We start from the raw sequence: 17,851 nt of genomic DNA on the forward strand, positions 1-17,851 counted from the left end.
CACAGACTTCCTAACCTTCCTAGGCCTGAAAATAGCAGAAAACCCGATGGATTTATATAAACTCAACTATTTAAACATCCTTTCGAACTTTAAAGATACTCTAAAAACTTGGGAAGGCAAATACATCTCATGGGTGGGCCGCATAGCGGCGGTTAAAATGACACTGTTACCGAAACTCCAATATCTCTATAGGACTCTACAAATACCACTGCCTAATAGTTTTTTTCGCACGACCCAAAATTTACTCCTCAGATTCGTATGGCAAAACAAAAAACTGAGAATAGCCACAAAGATTTTACAGAGGGACACAATCGAAGGAGGTCTGGGATTCCCTGACATACAAAAGTATTATAATGCAGCAATACTTCACACAATCTCGCAACTATCACCACGACCCGACCAGCCGCAATGGCTCCAAATTGAATCTCATTGGGCTCATAACTCCACAATATATTCATATCTATGGACTCCAAGACAGTGTAGACCCCTGACGCACCACTTGCTCCCCACATCCCAACTGCTACTCGAAATCTGGGACTCAGTGTATAAAAGGGTAACAGCCTATCACCCACTTCCTTTAGCGACCCCAATGGAAGTAATGTCAAAGACAATACCCACACTAGATCACAAAAAGTGGCTAGAGCATAATATTAAGTATATTGCACAGCTGTATGACAAGGGAGAGCTCATGCAGTTTCCGGTATTACAAAACACATACAACCTCCCAAACCGAATGCTATTTCCATACTTACAGCTTAAATCTTATCTGGCAGGTACCAATCCTCAACCACATGCCCATACGCAACTCCAGACACTCTCTAGCTTTGAGAAAATATGCACAAACGCACTACCACCCAAAAAAGTGATCTCAATGTGCTATAAAGCCCTGATGCACTCACAACCTAAAATAAAACTTACATATAAACAGGCTTGGCACAAAGAACTAAACCACACAATTAATGAGGATAGATGGGAGAAAGCTTACTCATCGCACCGAGGTATCACATCATGCACTGGCCACTTAGAACTCCAAAGAAAAATATTGTATCGATGGTACCTGGTGCCTGATGGAATACACAAAATATGGCCTCAAACCTCCGATAATAAATGCTGGAGGTGCAAAGACAAGGTGGGAACGATGCTACACACATGGTGGACATGTAATAAACTGCTGCCCTTTTGGCGCAAGGTTACACAACTCATTCATCAATCCACAAACACAGAAACAGAGCCCACTGTCGAGAAGTACCTCTTATTTATTCCTCCAGAGGACTTATCTCGGGCCCAATGGGCAGTAACCTACCACATACTAATATCAGCAGCAACAGTGATAGCCAGGCTATGGAAATCACCTACACCACCAACCCACCACGCTCTTCTCAATCAAATTAACACTAACTGGCAATACGAAACGATGTTTGCACAACAAAAAGGAATGAACCAGACTATGGTAAAAGCTAACTTGATATGGAAAGAATATTGGGAGCACACACAAACTAAGAACACAATACATGCAGAACTACTGGTCTAAGTGAGGCTTCATCACAACTCATAAAGGCAGGGTACATTTTCTTGGGGAGACCAATACGAGAGTACAAACAGAAGGGCATAGATCAAAAATGGTTTGAATGACCTTATCTTTTATATAATGTGAAGTTACTGATGGCAACCGCCCCACATCCCTACCCCACCCCACCCCAGCCCCCACACAAATATAGTAACACTCATGTGAATTGAAATAAATATTGAAGAAACAATGTTTGATTACGATGTATGATATGTATACTATACTTTAATGTTCCCACCCTTATCTTTTTTCTGTACCCCATATTACCGCAAAATAAAAATTGTCAAATTGAAAAAAAAAAGAATAATGTATTCGATTTTATGGATGTTGCTGACTTAAGTTTGAAAAATTTGAAATTTGTTGGTGATAATACTTTAAAGGATCTAATGCATGGTTCAAAGATAAACCCCTTAGAATTGCTGGTAAGAGATTATAATTTATCTAAAAAAAGATCTTAAATTATTTAAGAATAAAAGTTTTTTTGAATAAGAAACTGTTTAAGAACCTGTTTAAAGAATATAAGAAGCTAGCCCTAAACTGGAGATTGTATTTACTACAAAGTGAAAAAATATAATGAACCTAAAAAAATTGGAGTTGACTAAGGAGTTACATTATCATAAGTTACCTTTAGAATGGATATATGCAGTGAGATGCACAAAGAAGTATATATATTGTCTAAACATTGTAGAAATCCATTTTTAAATTATTTAACCACCGGTACTTGGAACCTTTTGGAATAAAAAAAAATGACATAGAAGTTAAGAAATTATGGGACATGGAATTCAAGGGTTTGAAACAGATGGGAGGTTTTAAACTATAACAAAGACAAAAATTAACTCTACTTCACATCATTTGGCCCCTTGTTACTAAAAGCACTGCATTATTAATTACATACCCTTTTTGTTGATTGCTAGAAATTGGAAGGAAAGCAACTTATTTAATTTCCCTCTCTTAAAAAGTCCTTTTTTTTTTCAAATTAAAATGGAACAAAGGCTAAAATAGATGAATACTTCAATGCAAAGAAACAGTAGGGACATAGAAAAGTGGCTAAAATGGTAAGAGTCTATGGAGGACTTGAGAAGGGCTTAAAGCTTACTTACCTGTTAAGAATCCTTATCGTGTTATGTACGATTTGATTGGGCTTGACCCCGACTAGACACATAGGCTCATTGTCATGTTTGTCATTGTATGTTGTAATTATATGTTAAGAAGAAGGGTTCTTCTTTCACACAGGGCACTTTCACATTTGGTGTAGCAGACCAGCACTTATAGAAACATAGAATGTGACGGCAGATAACCATTCGGCCCATCTAGTCTTCCCAATTTTTTAAAAATACTTTCATTAGTCCCTGGCCTTATCCTATAGTTAGGATAGCTTTATGCCTATCCCACGCATGCTTAAACTCCTTTACTGTGTTAACCTCTACCACTTCAGCTGGAAGGCTATTCCATGCATCCACTATCCTCTCAGTAAAGTAATACTTCCTGATATTATTTTTAAACCTTTGCCCCTCTAATTTAAGACTATGTCCTCTTGTTGTGGTAGTTTTTCTTCTTTTAAATATAGTCTCCTCCTTCACTGTGTTTATTCCCTTTATGTATTTAAATGTTTCTATCATATCCCCCCTGTCTCGTCTTTCCTCCAAGCTATACATGTTAAGATCTATTAACCTTTCCTGGTAAGTTGTATCCTGCAATTCATGAACTAGTTTCTTAGCCCTTCTCTGAACTTTCTCTTAAGTATCAATGGTTCTACTTATTTAGCACTTATCTATTATGTTTCACGTTCTTTCCCTATACACTGTCTGGTGAGCAATCAAGAAAGAGAGGCCGTTATATTTCTACTCCTGTCTCTATTCTACCTGTGAATACCCTATGAGATAAATAGTTACTCAATCATTTCTGATTCACAGAGAGATTTTCACTTATTATTATTTTTTTAAAATATATTCAAGACAGATAATTGATTTGAGCAGTAGACAGGGACTGCAGTTTGAAACAAGATATTAACCCCATATAACTGAGGTTTAAATTAACTGTGTCTAATTAGTATCTTCTCTATGTTCTCTCCGTTCTACAGCAATATTGTAACACTGTGATAATATAGAATCCGTATCCTGACAGCCATCCGGCTCAGTTTCTTCACTCAAGCGGTGTTTCCTATATTGAAGAGAGATTGCAACTATTTGCAATCACAAAACATCCTCTACTAGCTCTATATTACGATATTGTAGAATCTATGACATCAGCCATCTCCTCCCTGTATCCAACTCCTGATATAGACATCACACCATAAAGTCACAGATTAGGACAATTGGAGGAATTGATATCCTTTATTTATTACTGTACATATCATCTATTTATCTGAGTAGGTAGAGGTATAGCCAATTGGCTTTGGATTGGTTATCTGACCATTGGTTGTCTTACCATGGACTGGTGAACAGCAGAGATACTTTTATAACCCTTTCCAGATTTATGCAAGTCAACAATTCTTAATCATAGGTCTTCTGAAAGCTCTTTTGTGCGAGGCATCATTCACATCAGTCAATGCTTCTTGTGAAAAGCAAACCCAGAACTGGTGTGTGTTTTTTATATGGCAGGGCAGCTGTAACCAACACCTCCAATCTCATCGCATTGATTGGACTCCAGTTGGCTGACATCTCACTCCAATTAGCTCTTGGAGATATCATTAGTCTAGGGGTTCCCATACTTTTTCCACCTGCACTGTAAATGTTTACACGGTGTGTTCAATAAAAACATGGCAACATTTCATTCTTTGTGTGTTATTAGTTTAAGCAGACTGTGATTGTCTATTGTTGTGACTTAGTTGATGATCAGATATCATTTTATGACCAATTTGTACAGAAATCCATATAATTCCAAAGGTTTCACATACTATTTCTTGCAACTGTAAGTGGTGTGCAGTGCTCTATCAAAGAGCATACATTACCTCATCTTGTGTTACCTTCCAGCTAACACCGACATTCAGAGTCTTTTTGCTCTGGAAATAGGTAGTTACTATTTCTTTATTCAGGGTACCTACGTGATATTAGGCAGGTGGTTTTAGTAGTGTGGCTGATCAGTGTATGTGTGTGTGTGTGTGTGTGTATATGTATGTCAGTGTGTGTGTATGTGTCAATGTGTGTATATGTGTAACTGAGTGTCAGTGTGAGTCTATCAGAGCTATTCACAGTGAAGGAGTTCTATGTTTCTATGTTTTATTTCACTAATGTGAGAATTCAAAGTGAATTTAAAATGTAAGATCAATATAGTTGATAGTGTATGGATTGTGAGTATGTTTGAGTGTGTTTATGCATGTGCCCTATGTGTATGTGTAATTGTTTGTGGTCATATGATAACACTGGGCAGAGTCCATTTGTGCGTGTGACTCCATTTCCATTGTAATTCATAAAAGACAGAAAAATGGCACATTGTAGAACACTAAAAACACAAACCTTTCATTGACCACAATCAATTATCTTAAATTAGCCAAATGTCTTGCCCTACTTGTTTCTCATTAGCATTAATAAGGATTGAGCTGCTTCACACTTAGGGCAGACTGGTCTTGCTTTTGTGGCTCAATAAATGGCGATAATAATAATAATGTATAGCTTGGAGGAAAGACAAGACGGGGGATATGATAGAAACATGTAAATACATAATGGGAATCAACATAGTAAAGGAGGAGACTATATTTAAAATAAGAAAAACTATCACAACAAGAGGACATAGTCTTAAATTAGAGGGGCAAAGGTTTAAAAATAATATCAGGAAGTATTACTTTACTGAGAGGGTAGTGGATGCCTGGAATAGCCTGCCAGCTTCCAATACCTTTAAGCTTTATGAACTCCAGCATGCAAGGTAAGTCAGGGATAACAATTTTATTGAAGCTCTTAAAATACACTCGATTCCAAACATAAAAAACATATAGTCTACCTCACTTAATGCGTTTCAGCTAAACCCAGGCTTTCTCAAAAGTGTCCAGTGTCCTTCTGTGGCTTAGTTCTTCCAGCTTTTTTTTTTTTTTTTTTTTTTAAAGCATAATTATATAAATTTTTATCTGTTCTAAGCACATGCCTCTGCACAGTGAACTCAACAATAATAAAATAAAAAAATAGCTTTGTCAAACTGCATCAAATTATATTATTTACTGTGATATCTGTATTCATTTTAAAACTAAAAAGAAAAATATTATAATTAAATTATAATGTGTACTTATTGCATGTATAAATACTATAAACATTTCTATAAAGATAAATATTTTTTTCTTGCATTTTCAACCATTTTTATTATGCAGATTTCAATGCTGGTCTCTGAATATCTTCATTTTCACAGAAGGGGGCTAAAGCTGCCATAAGAAAATAGAAAGGACATTTTTAATGACAATCAGCTCTTTGCACATCCTAGTATTACTCTATATGTGTCAATACGGTCCGAACATCAAGAACAGTGTAATTGATATGATTAGTGAAATTGCTGAGACCTGGAAAATGATCCATACACATAACATGGAAATAGTCTGCCATGCACAGATACACTGCATATGCATACATTTAGCAGAATGCATATTATATTGAGAAAAAACTTCTACTTTTAGAACCCACGTATGCAGAAGATTAAAAAAGAAACCTTATTAGTAAATTTATTTTGACAGTTGGGTTAAAAAAAAGTGTAGTATATGATTTTTTTGTGTGCCTTTAACCAGGAAAAGATAGCAAAACACTGATAAGAGTCAGTATTCATTTGGCCATCATTATAGAGAGTGGAGAAACACATAAGCGCAACTATAAATACTATCAAAAATCAAGCTGTTCAAGACAAAACCAGGAATTAAGGAAAAACAAATCCAGAAATGTCATTCAAGAGATAAACAAGCTGCAATGAATAATGTAAAGGCTCATTCTAAGAATGTTGCTGCTGTAGTGAATGCTACTGACTGGTTTTTCATTTTTGATCCTTACCCAAAAGAGTATGAGAGAAAGAAACCATAAGAACTTGTCTGGCTATCACTGTGAAATTTCAATATCATCACATTTCCAGAAGATTTCAAAGAATCGGGTGCAGTAGTGCTGCAGTATTTGCCCAGGACTGGGGAAGTTGGGCCGGCACCATCAATTATAGTCAGAGAGTCACAGGAACAACCTGAGCAATCTTGCAGGTCAAAATCAATGAAGTTCAGAACCACCTAGAAGAAAATACCCATCTTAAGTTAAGGAGGACATTTGTAGAACTGTGTTTGATGTTCTTTAGACACTAGCTTAATTATTTTTCATGTAATAAGTTCTTCTTTTTATTTTTTCATTTGTTTTACTTTGATACTATATATGACATAAAATAAAATAAAAAAATAAAACTTGCCTGATATATATGTTTTCTACAAAACACATTTTACTTCAACCTAATTTGTATTGATACAGTGTTGTACCCTGGTTGACCTTACTTTAGACTGTGGTGGAGCTATAATGGACCATTCAGCATCTATATCGTTGGGATATGCCTTGCCATAGGATGGAGAGAAGATTATTCCAAACGGGCTGGTTAAAGTTCCTCCATAGGAAACTGTATGTAAATAAATGTTAATTAATAAAGCACAATATTCTATTTAGCTTTTACAAAGTGATTTTCAAATCTGTCCTTGTGCACAGGTGCATAAAATTTTTCCCCAAAAGGTAGAATTAACTAATAATGCAACATACATATTTGCATTAATGGAGAACAGCGATACACTTAATATTGTGCTGTAGTGACCAAAACACATAAAGTCTTTTAATTATTACATGTTCTACTTCAATGTTTTCTTATTAGTAACTGAATTATCCTTTAATTTGCAATATGTATGTTTTTGTAAAGGATAATAGCTTATCCTGTAGTTGTTAAACATAGAAATATAGAAACATAGAAACATAGAATGTGACGGCAGATAAGAACCATTCGGCCCATCTATTCTGCCCAATTTTTAAAATACTTCCATTAGTCCCTCACCTTATCTTATAGTTAGGATAGCCTTATGCATATCCCATGCATGCTTAAACTCCTTTACAGTGTTAACTACTACCACTTCAGCTGGAAGGCTATTCAATGCATCCACTACCCTCTCAGTAAAGTAATACTTCCTGATATTATTGTTAAACCTTTGCCCCTCTAATTTAAGACTATGTGCACTTGTTGTGGTAGTGTTTCTTCTTTTAAATATAGACTTCTCCTTTACTGTGTTGATTCCCTTAATGTATTTAAATGTTTCTATCATATCCCCCCTGTCGCATCTTTCCTCCAAGATATACATGTTAAATTCCTTTAACCTTTCCTTGTTAGTTTTATCCTGCAATCCATGAACCAGTTTAGTAGCCCTTCTCTGAACTCAATCAATATCCTTCTGGAGATGCGGTCTCCAGTACTGCGTACAATACTCCAAGTGAGGTCTCACCAGTGCTCTGTACAATGGCATGAGCACTTCCCTCTTTCTACGGCAATACCTCCCTATACAACCAAGCATTCTGCTTGCATTTCCTGCTGCTCTATTACATTATCTGCCTACTTTTAAGTCATCAGAAATAATCACCCCTAAATCCCTTTCCTCAGATGTTGAGGTTGGACTCCATCAAGTATTCTCTACTCAGCCCTTGGGTTTTTACGTCCAAGATGTATTATCTACAAATCCTTGAGCTACCCCACTGGTGACAAGTCCATGCTTCGAATATACCCCATTGACTACAACCCTCTGTTGCCTGTCACTCAGCCACTGCCTTACCCATTCAACAATATTGGAATCCAAACTTAAAGATTGCAGTTTATTGATAAGCCTTCTATATGCAACAGTGTCAAAAGCCTTACTGAAATCTAAGTAAGCAATGTCTACTGCACCAAACTGATCTATTATTTTAGTTACCCAATCAAAAAAAATCAATAAGGTTAGTTTTGCATTATCTCCGTGAAGTAAACCAAGTTGTCTCTGATCTTGAAATCCAGTGTTTTTTAGATGTTCAACAATCCTATTCTGTAACATGGTTTCCATTACTTTCCCCACTACTGAAGTAAGGCTTACTGACCTATAGTTGCCCGACTCCTTCCTACTACCTTTCTTGGGAATGGGCACAACATTCGCTAACTTCCAATCTTCTGGGACTACTCCTGTTAACAATGATTGGTTAAATAAATCTGTTAATGGTTTTGCTAGTACACTACTAAGCTCTTTTAATAACTTTGGGTGTATTCCATCAGGTCCCATTGACTTATTTGTCTTTACTTTTGACTCTTGAAATAGAACCTCTTCCTCTGTAAACTCACATGTAACAAATGACTAATTTATCCTTTTTCCTAACTGAAGCCCCTTTCCTTCATTTTCATCTGTAAATACTGAGCAAAAATATTAATTGAGGCAGTCAGCTAGACTTGTATCCTCTTCTACATACCTTACTTCCTTTGTTTTTAATCTAACTAATCCTTGTTTTACTTTTCCTTTCTCATTTATGTATCTAAAAAAATGTTGTCCTCTTTTTTTACTGACTGTGCTATTTTCTCTTCTGTGTGTGATTTGGAAGCTCTTATAACTTGCTTAGCCTCTTTCTGCCTAATCTTATAGATCATTCTGTCTTCCTTACTCTGGTGTTTTTTTTATAATTACTAAATGCTAACTTTTTGTTATTTACTAATGCAATTTTCTGTTGCCTTCAGCAGTGCAACTTTTAAATAATCCCATAGCTCTTGGATCCCATTTAAATTGCTCCAGTCTGATAATGACTCCTTTACACATATTCTAATTTTAGAAAAGTCTGTTTTTCTAAAGTCTAAAACTTTTGTTCTTGTGTGGTGTGACTCAGTCACTGTTCTTATATTAAACCACACTGACTGATTATCAGTGGATCCTAAACTTGTACCTACAGTAATATCTGATACCAAAACTCCCTTTGTTAACACTAAATCTAGTATGGCCTCTTTACGAGTTGGCTCCTCAACGATTTGTTTTAGAGACAATCCCAGTAGGGAGTTTAGAATATGTGTGCTCCTGGCACAAGCAGCTATTTTGTTTTTTCAATTCACATCAGGAAGATTAAAGTCACCCATGATGATAACTTCCCCCTTCATTGTCAGTTTAGCTATTTCCTCAACTAGTAGATTATCTAACTCTTCTATTTGTCCTGGGGGCCTATATGTCACACCTATATGAGTTACTGTGTGATTACCAAATTCTAACGTAACCCAAACGGACTCTATGTTCGCCTCACTAACTTTTATTAGGCTAGATTTTATGCTATCCTCCACATACAGGGCCACCCCTCCCTCCTTCTTGTCTTTCCTGTCTTTTCTATATAAAGATTACCCTGGTATTGCTATGTCCCAGACATTTTTCTCATTATACCATGTCTCAGTAACAGCGACTAAATCTACATTATCAGTTGCCATTATTGCCACAAGTTCATGGATCTTATTCCCTAAACTGCAAGCATTTGTAGAGCATTTGTAGGCATTTGTTACAAGATGTTAAGGTGAATTGAAGGTCACCTTCAATTCATCTTGAAAGTAAGCAATTCAAAACTAAACCTTCATTCACAAAATGTATATTAATGTATCATCCACCCTATCTGTGAGATTAATTGTAATGTTTACGAAACTAGGTATATAGTAATATTTAAAACATTCTCATACATTTTCTAAAATAGGTTCCATTTATATTTAAAAACATTACATTTATAAATTAATACAAAGGACATTTATAAGCCTTTGTGATTTTCTGTATTTGTGTTACATAAAGGTGGATCTTACCTGTCTTATAGACACCGCTAAATGTGCTAAAATTTGGTGCCTGATTGCTCACAAATTCTATTAGCATGCTATTCCCGCTTGAAACAAGAGGTGGGATTATCCCATTTCCACAAGTCTTGTCCAAAAGAACATTGTCCGTTTTAGTGTTTCCATCATAAACCTTTATATAACTGTCAGAACATTGAGCCGAAGTAGGGATATTAATGTCACTGAGCTGAAAATGAACCTGAAAACAGGAGATCACATTGTGAAGGTTGTGATTAGATCAAAGAACATGTCAGTACAGAATATTGGAAATATCTTAACATAAAATATAGTTTCTGATCTGGAAGAGGGACTCATTGATACGATTATAGTCTGTCATGGATCTGTAAAGTTCAGTAATACATAAACCAGATAATTGAAGGATTACAAATTTAGTATGTAGTTACTTTAGGTGGATTTATTTTCATGGGTACATGACAATATGAAACAGTTATTTCTTTTATAAATGTGTTATGTATGCATGTCAGTCTATAACAATATTGCAATAGTTAAAATAAACAGGGATACTAACTTTTGATCAGACAGAATGTAATTATATATAATAATATTACTTGTAAAAACAAAATTATGTTTTATCCCATAAGTTTTATACCAACCATTTTAAAACTCTCCGTTTGAATTAACCACAGGCATCTCTCATCTTGTCCAAATGAGACATCATCACTTGAGAAAGACCCCGACAGCTCAATTAGTTTCACACGACAGACATCTAAGGAAACAGAAAGATTATTTTTAAAAACAATTCTGATACAGAATTCTGGAAAATGGTCAAAAATCCATGTCACATTCCTCAGACATACAACTATAAGTTAAGGATATCCAAGGTAATGTATTTAGTAAGGTGAACAAAGGTGTAAATGCTGATGTTATAACAATATCAAGGAGATGCTTACTGCAGTTATAGAGTTTGTTAAGTTTGATCACATCCAGGTGACTCATCCCTAGTGCCTGTCCAAGTGGAAAAGAAGGGTCACCTTTTGCGACTATAGTAGCTTGACCAGGGGTGTTAGTGAAAGCGGTACTGTAGAGAGAGGAATATCTTTTATTAGCAAAGAGGAAAGACAATTTCATTACAATAGTAGAAAAAGTTGTTCTTGTTCAAAAAATTTACTCACTTTTGGTAATGCATGACTGAATTATAATCATATGGAAGGCCTAGATTCTTGGTGTCCTCTGTCTTAAAGTTGTACTTGTCAGCTGTAATTAAATAAATTTGCTAACAATATGACAGTTATAATTTATTTTACAAGGATAGTGTTGACCTTTTTTTTTTACAGGATATTTACTAGGTGAATAGATTTCTCAGCAAACCTCTCCCCGCTAGTCATTGTTTTAGGAACACTCTATGGTTTGATTTGCCCTGAGTTTTGGTTTTGCATATATTTATTTAATTACTCACCTTCATCGATGTACTGCCACCGGATTTCAACATGATTATCTCTGTCGTGCCTGCTATGCTCATGGTAAAATCCCAGTGAGTGCATCAGTTCATGTTGGATTACTCCTGAGCCAAGGCAGCCAGACTTGTCAAGGCTGACGGTCTGTTTGCCACCTTGCCTTGCTACATTTGACCAGCACCTAAGGATTTATGTAGAGAAATTAATTAAAGAACGTTAATTAATGCATATGCATTGTAACAAATAAAATAAAAAAGAATATGTGAGCTAAATTTCATATCTTCATCATCTTTCATCTCCCATGCCATTGATGACATATTGAGCTATTGAATTTGTACTGCCCATACCAAATGTGCCAAACCAAACTTTACTCTGTTTGGTGTTTCCAGGCTGTAATATCTATTAATACGTTCTTACCAGTCTACCATATGCTTAAACTCACCCATTTCCAGACTCTATACTGAGATAGTCCCATTCTGATTTTCTCTGAACAAAGTTTATACAGGTCATTAGTTCAATCTGTCTCAAGGCCGCATTAATAATCAATATCTGAATATTAGCTGGGGGGAGAAGAAAAAAGTCACATTTTGTTACAAACATGAAATTTTTTTTAGCAAACATGCAAACGTTGGGAACAACTTACAGTATGCTGAGGAAATAACATAAGGGACAGGAACCACTCCATTCTTAGATGCTGGCCAGAAGCAGTCATAGCAATTCTTCACACTCCGGCCAGTATTAATGACAATGTCTCCATGGACAAGAGGCTTACTGATACCTGGAGTTATAATGCGACAATTTTTTGAGATGAGCTTTGTAAATTTATTTTATAAAGTAAAGAATTTAGGATGAAATGTTATGATAATAGTGAAAACCAAACAAATCCTTCACTTCTTTTTGAGAAGTTCAAGGGCTTTTTGAGTCTTTTACAATGCATGCATTCTACCACAATTTTTCGCTTTCCGTTTAGGCGCACATATACATATGTGAATAGAAGGTTCTTTTGATCCATAATGAAATAATTAATAACAATAAACTAATTAAAAAAAAATGGAAAGCACATTAGAAAAAATGCATTTTTCTTAGCTTTACATTTAATAATTTCTACATACCAAATGAAGCTAAAGAAATCTAACTTAAAATAAATTCACTAACTAGTCCTGGTTGTTAAAATGCCCAACATGTCTAGGATTTCAATTATTTTTAAGAAGTTAAAACAAATACTGCAAGCATTGATTTCCAGTTTTAATACTAAACCTTTGCAAAATTTAACCTGATGAGGATGCAGCTTTTATAGTAGTCACCGAATCCAAAACCCTAAACAAGTGAATATATTTGTAGAAAGAACATCCCCCAGGCTATGAAACTAAGAGCATTTTGACACTTTTCATTTAACTATTTTATCACAAACTTAGTTAAATTAGTTAAGTGTTTTTTTTTTTTATTTTATTTTTTTTCTGCACGTATTTATTTTGGAGAAAATTCACAGACAATGTATGTCTTCCTACTGCACACAACCAGTATTTGCATTCTACTATTGTTCTCAAGTACAATGAAACTCCACATGTATTCCTTTTCTCCGAATCATGCCCTTCATCCTAATCCTAATCTTGACCCTAATCCAACACTAAAAAATAACCCTAATCCAACCCTTAATGCAACCCTGAATCCAATTCATAACTCAAACCTTAATCCAACCTTTATTCCAACCCTTAATCCAATCTTTAATCCTACCCATAATCCAACCCATAATTTAATCCCTTTTCCTACACCTAATATAGCCCCTAAACCAACCCATAATCCAACCTCTAATCCTAATCATTCTTCAACCCCTAACTCTACCCACAATCCTACTCATAATCCTATATATAATCCAAGTCCTTATTCTACCCTCTAATCCCAGTAATAATTCCACAAAATAACCCCACTACCTTATTCTAACTCTGAGGGATTATCTCTGATGATGTCAGTACTGACATCAGAAGAGGGATTTTCTAACGCGGACATTATACTGTGAGCACTATGATGTGATTGCAACATGAGATGGAGAGTTGATTGCTTATGTGCAGTATTTGAAAGGATGTAAAAGACTATGTAAAGTGCTCAAATTCAGCACTGCACACAGCTCATCTGTCAGTCCGGGGCAACTAACTGTGGCCCCAGCTGAATGAGGGGACCCCAGGTATCAAAACATACTTGGGGTTCCTTGATACCTTCAGGGAATTAACCATTGCTGATACCTTTACTGCATGATGGTCTACGCCACCAAGGTGCATTAAAACCCTGCACTGCATGACTACATAGATGCCATGTGACCCTTATGTGGTTAATGTCTCTATAGGGAATATCCACACAGTTTTAAGTATGTACATATAGTTATTTAGACAGTGATATACTTAGATTATTCCATCCTTCATGAATATTTTATCACACTTATTGTTGGCCCTTACATGCAATGTATTTATATGTAGATACACACATTGAGAAATTAGCTAAGGACTGTCTAGCATGTGGCTTAACTGGTCAGAGGAGATTAGGGAAGGATTGTTGGCTAATTGACTTTGCATACATAGGTGAAACATTAGATGTGCACAGAATAATTAATTAGCTCCCACTCACCACCTAGGGGTAGGGGCTACTTGTTATTATTTACCCCCATTATTAATTAAATATCCCCATCATTATTATTATTTAACTACCCCCTGTTATTAACTAGCGCCCACCTGCTGCCCAGTTGTGGTGGCATAAGGGAGAGTAAAGTCCCTATACCTGTGTTATATAATATAGCCTCCACTTGATGACCACAGGTGACTTGATGACCACAGCATGCTGGGGACATTATGTCTACCCTGTATTATTCATTCATTAATAGGGACCCACTGTGAAGGGAAATGGGATAGACAGATCATTGTCCACCCCTGTTCTTTAATTTAAAGCCCCAACTGATACCCATGGGTGGAGGAACAGAAAGGTCTCTGTTATGCAGACATACCTCCACTCACAGCATCGCAAGTGAGCACATGTGGTAGTTTAAACCCCCCGCCCCCCCCCCTCCCCTTGTTCAGCCTTATACAAATGACTGATTGAACAAATGATGGCGAACTGAAATTTGTTAGGTGACTCATGTGTTCATTCAGTTGTTTTAGTCTTCTCTGATTTTATATTAGATTTCGGATAAAATGAATAAAAACTGTAATTTTCTTGCATTTTCATGTTAATTCAAAAATGAATTCACATATTGTTGATTTTTTTTAATATTTTGAAAAACCAATTGTAATAGTTTATCCCAAAAAATTAAATTATTTGAAAAACTTATCCAAAAATGTTAAATCGAAGTCTATATTGGAGATTAGTGAGACTCACTGGCACCTAACAAATAGATATATTAATATTAAATGTAGTGCAATGTTAGTTTCCTACAAATACTCTACAGAAAGATAATGCAAGAATTATGATGTTTTTTCAAAAGGAATTTATGAGAAATGTTGACTTGATGCATTACTTAATATCCAAATTACCAAAATTATATTTCTTTTCAAGATTCCAAGTATACATAATATGTTTATAATAGTACGATAAACTAATATATTTACCATGCACATTCCAATAAACTTAAATCATTTCATGTAAAATAAAACAGGTGTAAGAGAGAAAATAAATACTAATAAAATGCATGCACTTATGTTTCAGTGATTTTTAAAACAGATGAGATCAATCACGCACAAATTCCACTACACATGAAAACCACTAATCGCACGGAATTATGGTGTAATAATTGTGAGATACAATTGTCATTAACATATTACCGTGATAAGCAGGATAATTTTCACATTAAAACAGATAGTCAGATAACTTCTGGCTTTTGGAGTATTTCTGTAAATCTCACCTTTGTTTGCCTCTTCTATTAGTTCGAACACCGTTTTAATCTCAGTAAGTAGACTGTCATTGATGGGTTCTAGAGAAGCGAGGAAAGATTTTACACAGTCATGTTTAAATCACAAAAAACGTAAACCCCCAAAATCCACTGTTAATTTACAATGTGATCTGAAATCTCTCACTTAATAAACAGGGGGAAATGATAGCAATTTTGCCTGACCTCACAAAAAGAACCATGAGGGGTCTCAACATCGGGAACTAACATGCATCCTATCAATATTTAACTCTACAGGTCTAGGTATTAATGTAATACTTACCTCTATTTACTTCAAGGTCAACCTGTGGGAAAAGAAATACACATTAATGTGGCCTACATTGGACAAGGTAACAGTGTGGTATTTCTAAACTAACCAAACCCTCTCTATTTCTCTATATATTCATACCTGCACAGGTAAAGCCAGGCAAATTGTCCATCCAGATACAATTAGCAGTAGTATCGTGGTCAGCTCCATGGTAACTGTATGAAAGGATTATCTCTTTGTTCCTTAGTGTTTGAAACATTACACATGGACAGATGTATATATACCAAATGTAAAGGGGGTGTCACCACTACAAACATAAAGGAGCCACTCCTATCTTAAAAAACTTGCACAAAAAAAATATTTTAACAAATAACCCCTTAATATAGTGAAATTATGCATATGTTCAATAATAAGTAGGATAACTAAGTATGAAGATGTTAAATAAATATATTAATACAACCACTAAAAAATATGAATATTTTTATTTATTATAAATTATTTCTTCTTTTTATTTTCTAATCATTTATATATCTATATATATATATATATATATATATATATATATATATATATATTCACGTACATTTTTTTGCCATCTGTCATGTTGTAGATCGTGTTGTTTTAAAATGAGAAATACCGACAAAATGACATTTTATAACAAGTTTTTAACTGATGAAAGACAATTTTGATTTGTTTTTGTAGATAGTTGCAGTGACTGTATAATGTATTTGGGATATTCAGTCTGTTAAAGGTCAGTTTCAGATAAAAGATCTGGCTGGAATCAGAATATGTGTAGAGAGTAAAGGAGAGGATGTGAGAGTGATGGAAAATACCAAATAAAGCTAATTTATTGGTGCATTAATTAAGGAATATACACTTTCCCTTGCAAAACCTCATGTTTCAACATGTTTCTGTCTGAACAATTAATGCAGTTTAATCCAACATTTAGGTAGAACATAATTAAATAACATGATTTTTTTTTTTTTGCTTACCGATTACAAAGTATTTTTTGTAATCAATAAACTTAATTTTTAGAGGTTTCCAGAGCACTTTGCTAACTTCTTAAAAGGGCATAACCTGCAAACTTCTATACTGATCAATTGCTCCCCTTGTTGAGATGGAAAGCCATACATTAGTAATATGAGTGTATGTGGGATTATATTTAGATCAGAGTGGGGTTAAATTACTAATTTGGGCACCATAACAACTTAATAGAAAGTTGTTATGGTTTTAAGAGGTCTCTGTCAAAAGCTAGGGTTAAACCATTCAGCAGTGTCTATGCTCCAGTGCCAGATCCTTTTGCCCCCTTGTCCTTTCTGGTGTGCTGCTCGTTGGATTAGAGTGGTCAGCTGACTCTCTAAGCCAACCAGTAGCTCCTCATTCATAAAGAGGTACGTACTTTAGTAATGCATATATCATTATTATTATTATTATTATTTTATTATTTATATAGCGCCATCAGACTCCGTAGTGCTGTACAATGCGTGGACTAACAGACATATAATTGTAACCAGACAACTGGACGTACAGGAACAGAGAGGTGGACAGCCCTGCTCAATGAGCTTACATTCTAGAGGGAGTGGGGTATAGTGACACAAAGGGTAAAAGTAGGGGTACGAAGTAGGTTGGTAGAAAAGTATTAATTGAGGGCTTAGTAAGTAATTTTTCTTTATATTGTCAATCTTTGGTTTTCACTTTGAGATGCAATCTTAAAAATACATAATGTAGCCCAATGATAACATTTCAAAATAGTCAAAGTGCCATTTGGCTATCTTCACATGGCCTCATAGCCTGCTTACAGTTTCTGCTTGCAAAGGAATCCAATTAGCTCCACTGAGATAAGCAGTGCTGTGTGCATTGGCTGAGAGCTTCTGCTGAGGGTTCTCAGCAATGGAATGAGGTCC

At 35.3% G+C, this 17,851-nt stretch overlaps 1 protein-coding gene across 1 annotated transcript; it reads right to left on the bottom strand.

The window, feature by feature from the left end:
* Positions 1 to 5,856: 5,856 nt before the first annotated feature.
* Positions 5,857 to 16,157, bottom strand: LOC134586111 (astacin-like metalloendopeptidase). Its single transcript, XM_063441621.1, has 13 exons — positions 16,089 to 16,157; positions 15,963 to 15,984; positions 15,656 to 15,724; positions 12,413 to 12,547; positions 12,212 to 12,329; positions 11,772 to 11,950; positions 11,488 to 11,569; positions 11,266 to 11,393; positions 10,969 to 11,081; positions 10,328 to 10,553; positions 7,008 to 7,126; positions 6,578 to 6,752; positions 5,857 to 5,915 (listed from the first exon to the last, which is right to left on the bottom strand). Exons 1-13 carry the CDS (start codon positions 16,155 to 16,157, stop codon positions 5,857 to 5,859), a joined length of 1,494 nt encoding a protein of 497 aa, XP_063297691.1.
* Between the last annotated feature and the right edge of the window lie 1,694 nt (positions 16,158 to 17,851).

The sequence above is a fragment of the Pelobates fuscus genome, chromosome 2, assembly GCF_036172605.1.
Source record: "Pelobates fuscus isolate aPelFus1 chromosome 2, aPelFus1.pri, whole genome shotgun sequence".
Lineage (NCBI taxonomy): Eukaryota > Metazoa > Chordata > Amphibia > Anura > Pelobatidae > Pelobates > Pelobates fuscus.